This window comes from Ochotona princeps, chromosome 2, assembly GCF_030435755.1.
Source record: "Ochotona princeps isolate mOchPri1 chromosome 2, mOchPri1.hap1, whole genome shotgun sequence".
Taxonomy (NCBI): Eukaryota; Metazoa; Chordata; class Mammalia; order Lagomorpha; family Ochotonidae; genus Ochotona; species Ochotona princeps.
This window is the reverse complement of record NC_080833.1, coordinates 40,812,699-40,831,404: the sequence shown is the minus strand read 5'-3', so window position 1 is coordinate 40,831,404 and position 18,706 is coordinate 40,812,699. Positions and strand designations below refer to the sequence as shown.

Sequence of the window (18,706 nt, the reverse complement as noted above, 5' to 3'; positions counted from 1 at the left end):
TTTTTTGTAAAAATTTTTTTATTTATTTTACTTGAAAGAATTACAGAGAAAAATAGAAAGATCTTCCATCCTCTGGTTCAGTCCCCAAGGAATTACAACAACCAGAGCTAGGCTAGTCTAAAGCCAGGAGCTTTTTCCAGGTCTCCCATGGGGTGCAGGGTCCCAAGCATTTAAGCCATCTTCTACTGCTTTTACTTTTATTTGTAAGGCAGAGCCTCAGAGATCTCTGTCCCCTGGTTTGCCCCCCAGATGGCCACAATGGGCAGAGCCAAGCCAATCCAGAGCCCAAGAGCCTCTTCTTGGTCTGCCAGTTGAGTGCAGCAGCTCAAAGACCTGAACTATCCTCTACTGCTTTTCTAGGCCATAAGCAAGGAGCTGGATGGGATAGCAGCTGTGACTCGGACCTGTGCCCATATGGGATGCCAGTTCTGCAGGCAGAGGCTTAGCTTACCACACCATGGTGCCACTCCCCGGATTTCCTCTTTCTTTTTCTGGTATTTTGCTGTCTTTCCCTCCAATACTGTGGACCTTATTTTTCTAATTACACCCTAAAGCACTACCAATCTGCAAATATTTTTTATCAGATTTTCTAAGAAATATCAAAAGATGTGCTAAAGCAAGCCCATGTGTATTGGTATTTCAAGAGACATACTGGAGATGATACTGAAGTCTCTCTGTAGAGTGGTTGTTGACCTCATGATTGACACTTGACTCCTGCATTGGAGTGTCTGGCTGCAAGCACTAGCTCCATTTCCTGTGGGTAGGGTCCTTGGGAGACAGCGGTGATAATTGAAGTGACTCGTTTCCTGCTACCCATGTGGGAGATGGGTTTTGTCTCCTCCAAATTTAGCCAAGCCTGGATTGTTGCAAACACTTAGGAAATGAACCAATAGATGGAGCTCACTCTCTCTGCCTTTCAAATATGTAAGTTTTGTTTTTTAAAAATATATATATATATATAGTATTATAAAATTTTTCCTTGATCAGAGTGATAATCATTTTTACATTTCATGTGCTTTCTCTTAATGAATGACACTGTACTTCCATTTTTGTGTTGACAGATACAGATGAAACTAATGGAAATGAAAGATCTGGAAAATCATAATAACCAGTTAAATTGGCGCAGTAGCCCACACAGCATTCTTGTAAATGGCGCTACAGATTATTGCAGCCTCAGCACCAGCAGCAGTGAAACAGCTAACCTTAATGAACATGCTGAAGTCCAGAGCAGCCTGGAGACTGAGCCCATTCACCAGGAGTCTCCAGTGAGTCGAATCATCCCACATCCTCCATCGTCAGCTTTGGAGGAAAGGATTGATACCGATCCAGTCTCACTGGCACCATGCCTAATGTTAATGTGTGACCTTGCCCTATCTGAGCAGTTACAGTTTCTTTTTCAGAGGCAGAGTGGGTCCTAATGCAAGAATTCTAACATTTCTGACCAGTGTAAAAAATGTTATTTTAACTGGTTTATTTTATACAGAAAACATTTAAAGATAATATTTCTATACATAAAAACTTTTTTAGAAGTATCCTCACTTGAGGATGAAAGTAGTTCTTCATCTCATGTTAGAATATACATTAATAATTATTTAGTGAGCTCTCCCTGTGTACAGAATTGCTGCATTGTATGTGAGAGCCACAAAGACAAAATACCTTGCCTTTTTTCAAGCCGGGTTTACTCAGGTAGTATAACACTGTAAAGGGGTCGTAATAAAGCACACGATATTCAGCTGGGACAGCTTGGAGGGGACTAAAAAATGATTTTCTGGGGGAACTTTTGCCAATGAGCTTTGGTAGGTGAAAAGGAATTAGGCAAGGAAGAGCACGGAGCTGCTCTGCTATGGTGTTCTGTGGCAGAGCTGCAGGGTGGGAGAAGACGTGCTGCACAGACTGCTGATGCCTTGGGAAGGGTGTGTTGTGCTTTTGGGGAGAGTATTGCCAAGAGCTGAGGCTCCTTTCTGTATCACAGCTGATATTTTATGAAACTGCAGAAGTCATGTGCCCTACCTCAGACCTGTTGCAGTAGAGGTTCTAAGTTGGAGCCAAACACACACTAACAAATTAACACATGAGTTAAACAAATTCCATGGGTGATTATGATACATGTTTGCATAAAAATGACCCGGTCAGAAAAGACCAGAGATGAAGAGCTCAGTATTCGGCTTGATGCATTGGGGATTTTTATCTAACTATAGTGAGTAGCCATTGAATACATTTAAGCATAATGCAATGTGATTAAATTTACCTTTTGGCAATGTAGGGGGTGGATTAGGGAGTAAAATTCCACACACAGAGGTATGTTAGGAGCCTGAGTAGGGGACAGAGGTGGGGGAGCCTATTTGAAAGTTGTTTTAGCTTCAATTTAAGCCATAATGCAATAAATGAGAAGAATAGAAGTCTAAGAAGTTTTAAGGATGAATTTAAAATTGATTTTTATATAGATTGATTCATTATATAATAATTTAACCACAAAAGGCAGAAGACTAATTTACTCTTCAGCCATATGATGTAGTATGGAAGGGAAATTGCTCCTGCCATTTCTTTAACCTTTTTACTTGCCTAAATCAAGGAGCAACAGAAGCCACTGAAGGACTTTAAACCCAAAAGATCACATTTTAGGTTTATTATTTTGGCCACTATAAGAAGACTGAGATTGAAAGGATACAAATTAGAGGCAGGAATACAGTTGAAAGACTACAGTAAGCCAGACCAAAGAACTAATAAATGAGTGCTGGTGACAGCAGAGGTGAAGGGATAGGGTAGAGTTTGAGAAGGAGCCAAGTGGCAGACTGAGAAAGACCTGGTTTATTACTCCTCTTGGGAGATGACTGTCAGAAAAACAAAGTGTCTTACCTCTGTTCTCACACACACACTGTAGTAATCAACACAGTAGACTTCTGGAATCTCAAAAAGTCTGGAGATTTCTACCCACCAGCAAGTGAATAAGCTTCTGCCGCATACAAGAGCTGGTGTCCTCTAGTTTGATTCAGTTCTGAATCTGCCTACTTGGAGATAGCATCAGATCCCCAAGGATGAAGGCTCCCCAGGACTGCTGTCTGACACTTTGATAAGTATGGAAAGCCCCGGTAAGAACCCCAAATGGCTGTAAGTCAAGATTCCCACAACATCCTCCTTTCTTCGGATTAATTGGTAGAGCAGTACACAGAATTCAGGGAAACACGTTGCGGAGTCTTTTACAAAGGATATGGGTAAAGGCTTGCATAGGGCAAGGAAATGTGTGAAGGGCACAGAGCTTCCATGCTGTATTCACATGTGCCATCCCTCTGCAACGTATGTGTTCAGCTCTAGAAGCTCCCAGAGCCCTGTCCATTTGTGGGTTTTTTATGGAAACTTCCTTACTTGGACATTATATCATTGGCTATTTACAAGTCTCAGACCCCTAGTCTTGCTTTGGTCTGCCCAATGACCAACTGACGGATGGAGGCTGCCATCTATCAGTAAACTATTCACATACAAAAGCACACTGTCATTTCAGAGAGTCCAAGGAATTTTTAGAAGCTGTGTACCAGGAAATGGGGAACAAGGCCAAAGGCATTTCATAATGTCACAATGACCAAAAGGGAAGTGGTTAAAGATGGCGTGAGGTTTCTGGCTTGAGTTATATTCATGCTTGGTGATTATTTTCCTAAGAAGGATTCTAGCAGAAGAAACCATTTTGATGAATATATTCTGCTTTTATTTTTAAATCATCTTTGTTACTTCTGTCAGTTTCCTCTGTCTACAAAAAGATGTTGTTAGTCCATGTAGCATTAATATTTTGTAGGCAAGAAGTAGTCCTGAAATACCACCTTCTGGTGTAGCTGATGAAAATGAAGCAGTGGCTGCAGCTGTTCCCGAGAAAGTGTGTCCTGAGCTTGAGGCTGACACACATTCAAAAGAGGTAAAAATGATGTTATGCTTAAATGTTCTTGTCACTAATTGCCCTGCATGGATTATGCACTGTTTAGACTAAGAAGAGGGAGAAATGTGTTATATGTTCTTTAAGACAACAGAAATATTTGTTACTTTTTCAAGCATGTATCTGATACAAAGTGTATGTTATTTTAAAATGAGACCTTTAAAAACTTTTATTTCTAAATATTTTAATTTAAAATTATTTTCAGGAAGATCCATTTAATGCAGAATCAAATTCAATGGCAGATCCCGTTGCAGATACAAACTTGGATTTTTTCCAGTCTGATCCTTTTGTTGGAAGTAAGTGCTCTTTTTTTTTTTTTTTTTTTTAATATTATAGACTTACCAAAACAGATCCTTTTTTTTTTTTTTTTTTTTAGATTTTTATTTTATTTATATTGGAAAGGCAGAATTAAAGAGAAGAGACAGAGATCTTCCATATGCTGGTTCACTCCCCAAATTCCACACCTGCCAGAGCTGAGGCAATCCAAAGCCAGAGGCCAGGAGCTGCTTCTGAGTCTCCCATGTGGGATCAGGAGCCCAAGGACCTGAGCCATCCTCTGCCACTTTCCCAGACTCTAAATGGGGAACTGGATTGGAAGTAGAGCAGCTGGGACTCAAATTTGTATCCTTATGCAATGCCAGCACCACAGGCAGAGCCTTAGAGTGCTATACCACCACACTGGCCCCTAAAACAGACTCTAACAAACTGTGTAAGAACTAGGTTTTCAGGATGTGAGGGCGATCTGGCTTTAACATCTGTCACCCCATTGATCGCCAGGCTTGATTCGGCTGATCTGGCTGGCTAGGCAGGTGTCCCATTCCTCCCTCACCACTCCATGTGCCTTCCTCCGGAAGCTGTGTGCTCAGTCGAAGAGGACGACCATCGCTGCTAGAGGAGGACCGGTCTTCGGTCAAGGGTATACCAATAGCTGCGCTCCCCTGCTAGAACCTCCAAACAAGCTCTCAAGAACTAGGTTTTCAGCTTTGAGAACATATTTATTAACAACAAGAGTAGAAGTGAGAGTTACGGTTTATGTGCTTAGCTTTACTGGTATTTATCTTCCACAGGCAACTAAGTCCTGTGACTAAGTCTTTGATTATTCCTTAGGAATCCTGATTTATCACTTCTTGGCCTTTTGGCTAAGGTCAGGTGTGGAGTCCTTATTTAAGAGTTTCTTCTTCAGAATAGGAACCAAAGGAAAAACATAGTATAGACCACTAATGAGATTAGGTACTCTTCTATCAGCCAGTAATTATTTTTAAATGCCAATATTGTGATTTTGAAACAGAGGAAACTATGGCAGAGTTAGGAGTCTGATCCCTTGCCATCTGGCGCTTATAAATTAACTGATGAAACATCAGGTTGATAAATTCACTTGTCTAATATAACTGCAAACCATGTTAATACATTCTTTTCATGTACGAAAGAAGCTTGTAAAAACAATTTATAGCTGTTTTAAAGTGGCAAAATACCTTGCATAGTTTTGTGAAAGAAATGACCCTAGATGTAGAATTCTTGGTTTTAAAAAGCTGCTAAAGTATTAAAAGATTAAGTTGTCCATTTAAAGTACACAGTTTAATGGTTTCTGTGTATTCACAATCTTAGGATCATTAGCACATTTTCATTTTGGAATACTTTTCCTTTGAAATTATACCCAGTAGTACTCACTTCCCTTCCCCTATTAGGCAATCACTAATATATTTTCTGACTACCTATGTGTGGAGTTACATATTTTGTGTTATGTTTGTCTTCTATAACTTATTATTTTCAAAGTTCACTTATGTTATAGCACAAGGGTACTTCAAAAAGTTTGTGGGAAATAGAATTTTGTTTTGATGCAGAAAAGTAAAATTCAGGCATAGAAGAGGTTTTCTGAAAGTTCAAGAAAAATATGTATTATGAACAAACTATGTAGATTGAATTTTTTTATTTAAATGGCCAACGATTGAAAGAGGGTGAGAAAAAGAAAGACATCCCAAGCATCATTTAACTGCCATGCCGAATGTTCTCTCAATAAAATTTTTGCACCCAATTAAATTTTTTTTGGGGGGGGGGAGATTTGTAATCCTATATTTACAGCAGCACAATTTACGATAGCAATGACATGGAAACAAACCAGATGTGCGTCCAAGGAAGAGTGGTTAAAGAAACTGTGGTACATCTACTCAATGGAATATTATTCAGCTTTTAAGAAGAATGATATTCTATTCAAAACCAGGTGGTCCCAACTAGAAACCATTATGCTCAGTGAAACGAGTCAATCACAAAAGAACAAATACCACACATTCTCTCTCATATAAGGAAACCAACACGGAAGGGGCGACTCCAGCGGTCCAATCTATGCTGTTTTTTGAGTGTCTGTTTGCTCTTCTGGCTCTATCCCACATGTTTTGATGCGATTTGCTTGCTTCCAAATAGTCTCTTCTCTCTAACAGAATTCATCGGGTGCCCATGAAGTGTGCGATGGCGTCATGGTTCCCAGGAGACTTCTGTGTTTCCTTTTGGTTATGCATGTGTTGCTTGCTCAGTGGCACACCATTCCACCAGGGTGCTACAATTTGTTGTTGATGTTGCCGTTGTTATTGTTGCTGTGATCGATGTGGCTGTTATGAAATGATGTCAATCCGAAAAAATAGTAAAAAAAAAAAAAAAAAGTAATTTTCTTTGATGGTTTAATCATATTATGTCCCGTTAATAGGAGCATTTTCTTTTTTAAAAATGATGTGTTCAAATTGTATGAAAGGGTTTGTTCAGGTCGTTTGTTGCCTCTGGGCTAAGTTTTGGCAGGTTGTATAAGTCTAAGAACTTTTCCATTTCTTGGTGGTCTTCTGATTTGTTGGAGTACAGTGCTTTGTAGTAATTTCTAATTATGGCCTTAATGGATGCGGTGTCTGTTGTTATGTTGCCTTTTTCATCTTTGATGCTGTTAATTCTTGCTTTCTCTTGTTTTTTCTTTGTCAGTTGGGCCAGCGGGGTGTCTATTTTGTTTATCTTTTCAAAAAACCAGCTTTTTGATTCATTGATTTTGTGTATAGTTTTTTTTGTTTCTATCTGATTAATTTCCTCCCTTGTTTTGATGATTTCTTGTTTCCTGTTGTGTGTGGGGCTCTTCTGCTGCTGTTTTTCCAAATCCTGGAGGTGTGTGTTTAGTTCCTGTATTTGGCGCCTCTCTTGGGCCTTGACATGAGCTCCAATTGCGATGAGTTTACCCCGTAGCATTGCTTTGGCAGTGTCCCACAAATTTTGGAATGTTGTGTCAGAGTTTTCATTGGTTTCATTCGGAAATACTCTACAAGATCTAGGGGTAGGTCCCGACTTCTGAATGTGTATTGATATTCTCCAACCTGGGAAGCATGTAGCAGGCTGCAGGGCTACACCTCAGCCTGGGAGTGGCCTCCTCTCTTGCAGCTTGAGCCTTCCAACAGCAGGAGCCGCTGTCGCCTCTCACATCAGTCCACCTCCTGGCCTCTCCTTCCCTCTCTGCTTCAGGTTCAAGTCTTCCAGCTTCCTGCTTGTGGCCTGAGAAAGCAGTAGTGTTTGGGTAAAAGCCTTGAAACTCTACACCCATGCGGGAGATCTGGAACAGGCTGCTGCTCCTGGCTCCTGGCTTCAGACCAGCTCAACTTTGGCTGTGGCTGCCACTTGGGGTGTGAACCAGTAGATGGAGGATATTTAACTCTCCTTTCTGTAGATCTGACTCTCAGGCTGGAAGTGGCCTCCTCTCTTGCAGCTTGAGTCTTCCAACAGCAGGGGCCGCTGTCGCCTCTCACATCAGTCCACCTGCTGGCCTCTCCTTCCCTCTCTGCTTCATGTTCATCTCTTAATCAGCTGGCCAGCCTCCCGGGACGACCCTTCGTCGTATCCTCTCTTTCTCGATCTCTGTGGGACCTCCAGATGTTGGCAATGCCTGCGTCAGCGCGTACCCCAAGCCGAGCGGAGGGACTAGGGTTACAAAAAAGACAACACGCAGTGGACCATTTTTGTAAGGAGAATGCCGAATGCAAATGATCCGCACCCAATTAAATTTTTGTACCCCATTAAATTTTTTGTACCCTATTAAATGTTCTTTTTTACCCACTTCCCACAGTTCTTTTGAAGTACCTCATGTGTTTCAATGTTTTGTTCCTTTAATTTGATGAATAATATTCCATTGATCACATTTTATTTATGTGTTGATAGACATTTGAATTATTTCCATTTGTGAATAAGCTGCTTGTAAACATTTTGCACAAAAGATTTATGTGGATTTTTATTTGTATTTCTCTTGGTTGTATCTCAGATCATTTGCTAGGTAACTGTTCAATTGATAATTCTGTTTAGTTGGTTGAAAAATGGTCAGACTGTTTTCCAAAGAACCTCAAATATTTCACATTCTCACCAGCCATGTACTTTCGCTGTGTTTTTTTAGTATCCTCCCCAACATTTGATAGTATCTGTCATTTTGATTGTAGGCATCCCAGTGAGTATAACATGACAACTCACTGTGTTTTAGATGTATTTTTCTAGTCCTTAATGTTGTTTATTGGTGTATATGTCCTTTGGAAAATGAGCATTCAAATTCTTCTGCCTATTTGTTTATTTATTTATTGAAAGGTTGAGTAACAAAGAGAGAAGGAGAAATAGAGATCATCTAGCATCTACTGATTCACTCCCTAGATGGCCACAATACCTGGGAAGAACTCTGTATTTTCTGAATTTGATTCCCTTATGAAGTGCATGATTTTGTGGGTATTTTGTTACCTTTCTTGTTGATGACAGTATGCTATGAAATATGAAACTTAATTCTGGTGGAGTTCAGTTTATGTCTTTCTTTTATTAGTAGTGCTTTTCATCTCACCTAAGTAACCATTACCTAGTTCAAAGTTACTAAGATTTACTCCTATGTTTTAAGAATGTTATGGTTATACTGTTGTATTTAGATTTTTCTTCCACTTTTACTTAATTTTTATGTATGATGTATGGTAATGAGGGAGCCAACTACTTTCACATGTTGCGTTGAAATGACTATCATGGGATAGGTGTCTGGTGTAGTGGATAGGATGCGAATTATGATTCCAGCATCCCGTATCAGAATGCCTGGGTTCAAATTCCAGCAGTTTTTGACTAATACACACCCTGGACGGCAATGGAAATGGCCCAAGTGCTTTGATCCCTCAAGTCCATGGGAGTCCTAGATTGGTTTCCAGGCTCCTGGCTTTAGGCTGGCCCAGCTCTGGCTCTTGTGAACATTTGGAGGGTGATCCAGTAGGTTGAAGATCTCTTTGTTTGGTAAATGAATTAAATTAATTTTTGAAAGGACTATCCTTTTCTCACTGTGTATTCTTAGTACTCCTGTCAAAAATCAAGTGACCATAAATACAAGAGTTTATTTCAGGATTCTTAGTTCTATAAGTTTTGTTGTTGTTGTTTGCTTTTTTTGCTTCAGTGAAGCTGAAGTAGTGATAGTAATACCCAACCAGTACTGTTATGAAAGTAGAGCTTTTGTTGCTGAAATTTTTTCTATGCCTGTGTTCCCTTCCATCATAATTTCCACTTGAGAACAAGGTAGGTATAGTTGACCCTGAATTTCAGATTTTCTCTTTCAGAAGATGTATTGAGTTCTGTCCCTTTTCTTTATTCTTGTTAAGCATTTCCAGTAACCTTTTGTACTTTGAAATACAATAATTAGAAACCAACTTTAAGAAATTTTACTTTTGTAGTAAAGTTATCCTTCAAGTAATGGCACAACAACAATTGTTATTTTGATTTTTGTTTGTTTATTTTATCACAGGTGATCCTTTCAAAGATGATCCTTTTGGAAAAATCGGTTAGTATATTATTGAGTTCTATCTTGGCCTAATTCAATTCCGGTTAATGTTAGTTTATATTATATTTAGGAATCAGAGGTCTCAAGCTGGGTAGTTAGGAAATAGACTTTGTTTTTTGTTTTTTTGTTTTTTTAACTTTTTAATTATTTTTTGTTGTTGTTGACATAGACTTTGTTTTTTAATTTAGTTTTGAAATTGACCTATAGCCCCAATAGGAGGCAGTTAGCATTTTTGTTATTCAGTTTTGATGGCACAGGAAAGGGAGACTTAAAATTAGGTGACAGGAGAAGGTATGTGGCATGGTGGTTAATACACCACTTGGGATGTCCTCTTCATGTATTAGAGTGCCTCATTCTGAGTTCCATCCTGCTCTACTTCTGATTCCAGCTTCCTGCTGCTATCCTGGCAGATAGCAGGTGATGACTCAAGTACTTAAGTTGTTGTCATTCATATGGGAGACAGACTGAGTTCCAGGCTCCTGGCTTCAGCCTGGCCCAGCCCGAGGTATTGTGTGTATTTGAGGATTGAACCAGCAGAAACAAGGTCTCTGACTGCTTGTCTGCATTTCTCTGCCTTTCCAAAACAATCACTTAACATTAATATGCCATTTTAGAAAATAACACGTGTCTTGGTTAAAAGGCTGTTATCTCTTACCAAAATCCTAAGTGATCTGAATTAGAATGTATCTAACTTAGATTATTTATTTTTTGCCTTGTCAGACTTTGTAAAAGATTTATTTCTTTCTCTTTTACTTTTGAAAGGCAGAGTGATAAAGATGGGGGGAGACATGGAGAGAAAGAGCTCTTCCAGTCACTGGTTCACTCCCCAGGTGGACACAACTCTGGGGCTGGGCCAGGTTGAGGCCAGGAGTCTGAAGCTCTGCCTGGGTCTCCCCCACACAGGTGGCGAGGGTCCGGACCTCTGGGCCTTCCTCCGCTGCACATCAGCAAGGTGCTGGATAAGAAGTAAAGCAATCAAGATTTGAACCAGCCCTTCGACTGGGGATGTCAGTATTACAAGCAGTGGCTTAATATTCTGTGTCACAATGCCAGTCCCAAAAATGTCTTAATTAAGGCAGTGATCATGCCTTCGGGTGATAGGAGGCTTAGTATAGTGATGTTTTTTGGTGTCTTGTGTTTGTGCTTTGTTTTCTTAGATCCATTTGGTGGTGATCCCTTCAGAGGTTCCGATCCATTTGCATCAGACTGCTTCTTCAAGCAATCTTCTACCGATCCTTTTGCCACTTCAAGTACTGACCCTTTCAGTGCAGCCAGCAACAGCAGTAACACATCAGTAAGTATTACATTAAATGTGTAACAAGTGTCCTAAATGAGTTTCTTGAGCCATACATGACAAAGTCTTCATTTAGATTATTTCTACTGGCATTCATTTTTGCTTCAGACTGATAGTCTGATCCCCACCTTTGGAATTGATTAGAATAAATTATTTTGTAGAAAAGTTAAGACTATTCTTCAGAGGACACATTGGGAATATTAAAATAAATGCTTAAAAACCATAAGCCAATCTTAAGTAAATCTTTTCAGAAATTTTTGGTATTTTATTGAAATGACTAAAATAACTTTAACACTGTGGAGCTTGTGTTATGGTGCAATGGGCTAAGCTCCCTCTTTGGATGTCTCTGTTCCACTTTAAAGTGCCAATTCCAGTTACGGCTATTCCATTTCCAATCCAGGACCCTGCTAGTGCACACGGAAAGTAGTAGATGTGATTCAAGAACTCCAGTCCTTTCAACCATGGGAGAGATGTGGATGGAGTTCTGGACTCCCAGTGTTGGCTTGGCACAGCCCCTGCTTCAGTAGTCATTCCGGAAATCAGCCGGTGGTTGCGAGCTCTCTCTTCTCCCTCCCCCTTCATCCTTCCCTCTCTTCTGTCTCTATTGCTCTACCTTTTGAATGAATGAGTTGAAGAAGCAACTTGGATGTTCTAGAAAAATAAAATCTTTATGTTTTGTATATTTTGGAATGTTAATTTTGTAAGTACAAATTCCAACTAAATCTCATGCTGTATTCAGAATCTATATCCTTACAGTACCAGTCACTGTTTAATAACCACATATTATGTATGATTACATGCTTTTGTGTGATTTATGTTCATATTTTTTCTTCGCAACAGCTTTGCGGAGTAGATCTTAGTGTTCTTACTTTTAAAATAATGATACTAGAATGGTGAGCATTATAATATAGCAGGTGGGACTGTTGCTTAAGATCCATGCATTCCTTATCAGAATGCCAGGGTGGGTCCTGGCTCCTGCGCCTCCAATCCAGTATTGTACTGATGTGCCCAGAAAGGTGGTGAGAGATGACTAAGGTGCTTGGGTCCTTGCCGCTCATGTGGAATCCTTGATGGAGTTCCTGGATCTTGGCTTTGGCTTGGCCCAGTCCTGACTATTGTGAGCATTTCAGAATGAACCAGTAGATAGAAGGTCTCTCTTTCTCCCTCTCTGTCATTCTACCTTTCAGATGAATAAATCCAATCTTTACATGTATGTAAAGATAGGGATAGAGAAGAGGGGGTACAAGGGCCATGGACATTTAGCTTAGTAGTCAAGATACTCGCGTGCCGCATTGAAGTACCTAGATTCAGCCTTCAGTGTTGACACCTGTTGACCCAGCAGTGATGGTGCAAGCAGTTAGGTCTCTGCTACGGACATGGGAGATGGGGACTGTCTTCCTGGTTCTGTGCTGCAGCTGTTACAGGAATCGGAGAGTGAAGCAGCAGGTAGTTGCTCTTTGTGTTTCTTTTCCTCTGTCCAACTGTCAAATTAATTAATTAACTTTTGAGAGGAATATTGTCACTGGAATTAAGAAAAATTACCATGCCCAGGATCATATAATTAATACTTTGCCACCTTGGAGGCTTGAAAAAAAATTTTTATACGTTGAACATTTTAAAATAGCATAATTAAATGTTTTAATAAACCTCATGTATCCATCTCCCAATTTCAGGAGACACGAATGGTTTGAGAGGGCCCAGTGCTATAGCCTAGTGGCTAAATCCTCGCTTTGCATCCGCCAGAATCCCATATGAGCACCATTTCATATTTTGGCTGCTCCACTTCCCATCCAACTCCCTGCTTGTGGCCTGGGAAAGCAGTTGAGGACAGCCAAAGCCTTGGGATCCTGTACCCATGTGGGAGACTTGGAAAAAGCTCCTGGCTCCTGGCTTCAGATCAGCTTAGGTTCATCTGTTGCAACCACTTGGGGAGTGAATCAGCGGATGGAAGATCTTCCTCTGTCTCTCCTCCTCTCTATACATCTGCCTTTCCAATAAAAATAAATAAATCATATATATATGGAATCTCTACAAACAAACAAATGGGTTGAGAAGGGTTTTTATTTTTTGTGGAGTCTTGTTTTTGCAGTAGCAGATTCAGATCTATACATTAGACTCAGAAAGGGGTAGTTGATTGACAGGCATTTAAAGAAAACAGTCTCATCTTCTAATACTTTTCAATTAAGAGTACTTTCTTAGGGGTGGGCCTTTAGTGTAGTGGTTGAGATGCCACTTAGGACGTCTACATAATAGCCTGGGTTCGAGCCCTGGCTCCATTCTTGATCCAGTCTCTTGCTAGTGTGCACCCTAGTAGGCAGCAGGTAATGACTCAGGTAAGTTGGGACCTGGATTGAGTTCCTGGCCTCTCATTTCCATTCTAACCCAGCCCTGAATACAGCAAGCTTTCATAAGATAAACCAGCAAGAAGGGAGCACTCTGTCTCTGACACTCATAGTAAATATTTTTTAAAATGTTTTAAGAAAACTTCCTTGAAAGAGTAGTTGATTCTGCCTCAGTATTGTAGAATTTCTTCCTTACTGTATTCGGTAAAGAGCTACTTGCCTATCACTTGATATTTTCCATTGATGCAAAGCTAGACAAGTACCTCTGTAAGTGAATATTTGTGGTTTCCACAGGCTACAGGATACTCTTTTTTCCTACAACACTTAGGGTGCAGTGTGGGCGCATTTGCCAAATTTTTCTAAAGTTGGCTACAGCCTATTTGGGTTTTTTTTTTTTTTTCTCACCTTCGTAGCCTAGCCTCTTGTTCTCCATTCTTTTCATTTTAAGCACAAGGAAGTCAAATCAGCTCTTACTAATTTAAAAATAGCACATTCCTTCTGTTCTTCCTCAGGGTAAGATTCTTTTATGTAATTTATTTACCTGAAAGATAGAGAGGTCTTCCATCCACTGATTTACCCTACCACCACCATCACCAGATACCTGTAACAGCCAGGGCTGGACCAAGCCAGAGACTACCTCAGTCTCAAACATGTACAGGCGGACACCTAGCCACATGAGCCATCAGCTGCTGTCTCCCAGGGTGCAGACTGACAGGAAGGACCAAATTCACAAACATTAATGTGAGATGCTGGCATGCCAGATGGCATCTCAGTCACTGTGCCAGATGGCTACTTCTGGTGAAATTTTTCTACCGTTTATCATACCTACATTGTCTTCTTTCTCTCTCTCTCTCTCTCTCTCTCTTTTTTTTTTTTTTTTTTTTTTTGTAATGATTTCTTTCTTATTTGAAAGGCAGAGTAGCAGAGGGAAGGACAAGGAGAGAAGCTTCTCAATCACTGAGTCCCTCCCCAAATGGCCACAAGGGCTAGAACTGGGCCAAGACAAACCCAGAAGAAATTCCATAGGGCTCTCCCCTAGTGGTTTCAGGGACCCAGGAATGTGGGCCTTCTTCCACTGCCTTCTTGGGATGTAGAAGGAATAGCTGTGACTTGAACTGGCACTCCAGCGTGGGATGCCAGCATCATGGGTTTAGTCAAACCTGTGCCGCATTACTGGTCTCTTCCCTAATTTTGAAAAGAAATGTAGCTCTTGCTTGCAACTTGTAATATTTCCATTAAAAATACAGCAAAAAAATTCACAGTGTAACAGCTTCAGTTTATGTAATGTTTTTCTGTGGGCCAGGAATGGTGCTAAACTCTGTATATAACTTCATTTAATTTTCACAATAATGCTATGAAGCTCATTTTGTTATGTTACTTACAAGTAAAGTAAGTGAGACTTTAGGTTGGCAGTTACTGAATATGCTTCCATATCTCTTAGAAATCTTTTCCTACTACTTGAAAACATGTCTTTCCTTTTCAGTAGATATAATTTTTTAAGCTTTTTTAAATTTTGGGAAAGGCAGAGTTAAAGGGAGCGCAAGCTTCCATCTGCTGAGTCACTCCCCAAATGGCCACATTGATCAGGGATGAGCCAGACCAAAGCCAGATGCTTCATCCAGGTCTCCCAGGTGAGTGACAGCATCCCCAGCACTCCAGCCATTTTCTACTGCCTTCCCAGGCACATTAGCAGAAAGCTGGGTCAGAAATAAAGCAGCACATTCGATCTGGTATTGATAAGGGATGCCAGCATTGAAGGAAGTGTTTTAACATGCCAGCCCCGTGTGTTTTGCATTTCAGTTGTAATATCCACCTTCTTAATTGGAAATAGATCTTATTATGAGTACATTATTGATAACCAGGAATCAAAGTTGGGTATGGGTGTTTACAAACTCTTTTCACACTCTTTTAACAGGCCCCCTTCAGAAGAGGATAGTGACAGAAAGAGAAATTTACAAATATACAATTTGTGATTACAAATGAAAATTAGAAGGTGGTATTTGGAGCAGTGGTTAAGGTGCTGCTTAGGCCTGCTGCATCCCATAGCAGAATGCCTGGGTTGAAGTCCTGGCTCTGCTTGCGATTGCAGCTTCCTGCTAATGCACACTAGGCTGCAGCAGGTGTTGATGGCTCAAGAACTTGAGTTCCCTGCCACCTATGTGGTAGACCTAGGTTGATTTCTAGGCTTTGACCTAACCCAGTTTCAGGTATTGTGGGCATTCAGTGAGTGAACCAGTAGATGGACAATCCCTGTCTCTGTGCTTTTCAAATAAAATAAAATTTAAAAAGCTAAACTATAGATAGAGGCCAGTGTTGTGGTATAGCTCATAAAGCTGCTATCAGCAATACTGGCATCCCAAATGGTCACTGGTTCAAGTCCTGGCTACTCCACTTTCAATCCTGCTCCCTGCTAATGTACCTGCGAAAGGAGCTATAAAATGACCCAAGTACTTGTACCCCTGCACCCACGTGGGAGATACTGATGAAGTTCCTGGTTTCTGGTTTTGGCCTGATTCAGCCCTGATTATCACAGCCATTTGGGGAGTGAACCAGAAGATAGAAGACATTTTTGTCTGTCCCTCTTTCTCTATAATTCTGCCTTTCAAATAAGTATTTTTTTTTAAAAGTAAAAGCTATACTACAAAATAGAAAGACAGTTCACTACTAAAAAAAAAAAAAAAAAAAAAAAATCTGTGGCTTCAGGTAAAGTCCTGACCTATTTTAGCCACTTAGTTTTGCACTTGATCCCAGGCTTCAAAATTGCTTATTGTTGCTTGTTACTAATACAGCAGGATCTATTCAGGGAATTCTCTCTCTCTCTCTCTCTCTCTCTCTCTCTCTCTCTCTCTCTCTCTCTCTGTGTGTGTGTGTGTGTGCTTTACTATGCAGAATGCGATAATTTGATATTTTCAACGTAGCAGTTTGAAACTGGAAATGTTAAAATGTCCTGATAGCAAGTATTGAAATATTTAATAGTTAGAACAGTATACATCCTAAAGGTGACATAATGTCCTGGAATAAAAACATAACATCTGAGATAATAGTTTAGTCCAGAAGCTAAAATACCCTTATCAGAGTCCAAGTACCCCTTGGAGGCAGTGGTGCTGGTATAAGTGATTGGGTTCCTACCAACCATGAGGGAGACCTATACTGAATTTCTATGTGGGAGGCTATTGCAGGCATTTAGGATATGAACCTATAGATAGGAGCTAACTTTTTTCTCTCTGCCTCTCAAATAAATAAATAAATTGTGTACTTTTTAAAAGTAAGAATAGGGACCAGTGCTAATGTGCCTTGGAAAGCAACAGAAGATGACCCAAGTGCTTTGGGTTCCTGTACCCACTTATGAGACCAAGAAGAAAATCCTGGCTCCTGGCTCCTGGCTTCAGCCTTGCTCAGATATGGCTGTTGCTGTCATTTGGAGAATGAAGCAGTAGATGGAACATTTTATTTCACTTCTTCCCTCTTTGTAACTCTACCTTTCAGGTTAAAATAAATTTTTAAATTTTTTTAAAGATTTATTTATTATTTTTATTGCAAAGTCAGATATACAGAGAACAGGAGAGATAGAGAGGAAGATCTTGCGTCCAATGATTCACTCCTCAAGTGACCACAACGGCCGGTGCTGCGCCGATCCGAGGCTAGGAGCCCAGATCCTCTTCCAGGTCTCCCACATGGGTGCAGGGTCCCAAGGCTTTGGGCCATCCTCAACTGCTTTCCCAGGCCACAAGCAGGGAGCTGGATGGGAAGTTGGGCTGCCAGGATTAGAACCAGCGCCCATTTGGGATCCTGGCGCGTTCAAGGCAAGGACTTTAGCCGCTAGGGCACTGTGCTGGGCCCTTGTTTTCTTTTTAATATTGTTTACATAATTGAAAGAAATGCACACCCAAGTGGGTCTCTGAGAAGGATGGGGCAGGTTAGGTCTGGAGGAAGGTGGGTAGAACAAATGCTTCCATGTTTTGTTTTGTTTCGTTTTATCCTATGTCTGCAGGTGAGGAGGGGGAGAGGGCTACTCCTTGCTGTCAAACTATATTATCAGCAGGGGTAAGAAATGGTCATTTGATGACACCTTAGAGACCCCAGTGTGGGGAAGAGTTCTAAGGGTGTTAACTTGAGTGGTTTTGAAAGTTCTGAGAAGTTGGTTTTACTGCTCCAGTGTAGAGAAAATCTTTCCAAGATCTATCAGTTGGCAAAGTCCACCTTAGTGCATCCACAGATCCAGACACATGCTGCAAAACATGGCCAAGAGAGTTGTCCAACCTGCTCTGCTTTCCATCCGCTGATGAGGTATTCCACATTCCTTGCTGGCCTAGATGAGCTGTGTGTCATGTCCTCCATGTGCATCTCCATTCCCAATACATGCATTCCAGGGTTGGACTGCACATCCTGTGATTTTCACTGTGGCCAGGGTCTGAGTCCAGCAGCCTATTGAGGAGTCCCCCAAGAAAGCTCATCTGTTGTGACCTCAGACTTGTGTGCACCAACCAATGCAGAGTCGAAGTCAGATTCAGTCCATTATGTGAGCCAGCCTGCCACAGACCAGTTCCTCGTGCTTACCAGTGAGTGCTACAGCCTAGTTGACAACACTCAATAACCCTCACCAGACCCACTCCCAGCCCACATCCCATCTGGCTCTTGTGCACTTCCCATAGGTACTGCAGTTTAGTTCACTCTGCCCACCTCCTGACCCAGCCTTCACATAAGCCGATGGGTGCCATTGATGCCCCCAGCCCTAGTTCTCATGCTCACCAGTTAGTTGTAGGTAAATAAAGACAATCAAGAACAATGGTGAATTCATTTAAAAAGGACAGTAACAGTCCAGGACAGTAGCCTAGTGGCTAAAGTCCTCACCTTACATGCACCAGGTTCCAATATGGACACAGGTTTGTGTCCGAACGCCCCACTTCCCATCCAGCTCCCGGCTTGTGGCCTGGGAAAGCAGTCAAGGACAGCCCAAAGCCTTGGGACCCTGCACCCGCGTGGGAGACCTGCCAGGCTCTGACCTCAGATCGACTCAGCTGTGGCCGTTGCAGCCACTTGAGGAGTGAATCATCGAATGAAAGATCTTCCTCTCTGAATATCTGACTTTCCAATAGTAAAAATAAATCTTTTTTTTAAAAAGGACAGTAACAAAAAACTAGTGTAGTTCAAATGGAGTTGGTAGTTTACGGTTTTATACTGATCTTCATTCTGTAGGATTTTAAAAAATTAGTTATGTTACTTGAAAGATGGTGACAGAAAAGGAAAGGCAAAAACAGGTTCATTTCCCAGATGGCTTCAGTGGCTGCGACTGGGCTGAGGAGAGGGGTAAGCTGAAAAGAGGAACCAGATTGGGGCATGAG

At 41.0% G+C, this 18,706-nt stretch overlaps 1 protein-coding gene across 2 annotated transcripts in view; it reads left to right on the top strand.

The window, feature by feature from the left end:
• EPS15 (epidermal growth factor receptor pathway substrate 15) overlaps positions 1–18,706 on the top strand; it is a 154,881-nt gene that overhangs the window by 119,803 nt on the left and 16,372 nt on the right. For both annotated transcript variants that reach the window (XM_004588668.4, XM_058654906.1), the window contains exons 16-20: positions 1,062–1,265; positions 3,788–3,904; positions 4,128–4,218; positions 9,693–9,728; positions 10,886–11,022. In XM_004588668.4, coding sequence (XP_004588725.2) covers positions 1,062–1,265; positions 3,788–3,904; positions 4,128–4,218; positions 9,693–9,728; positions 10,886–11,022 — 585 coding nt within the window. The remainder of the gene's footprint in view (positions 1–1,061; positions 1,266–3,787; positions 3,905–4,127; positions 4,219–9,692; positions 9,729–10,885; positions 11,023–18,706) is intronic.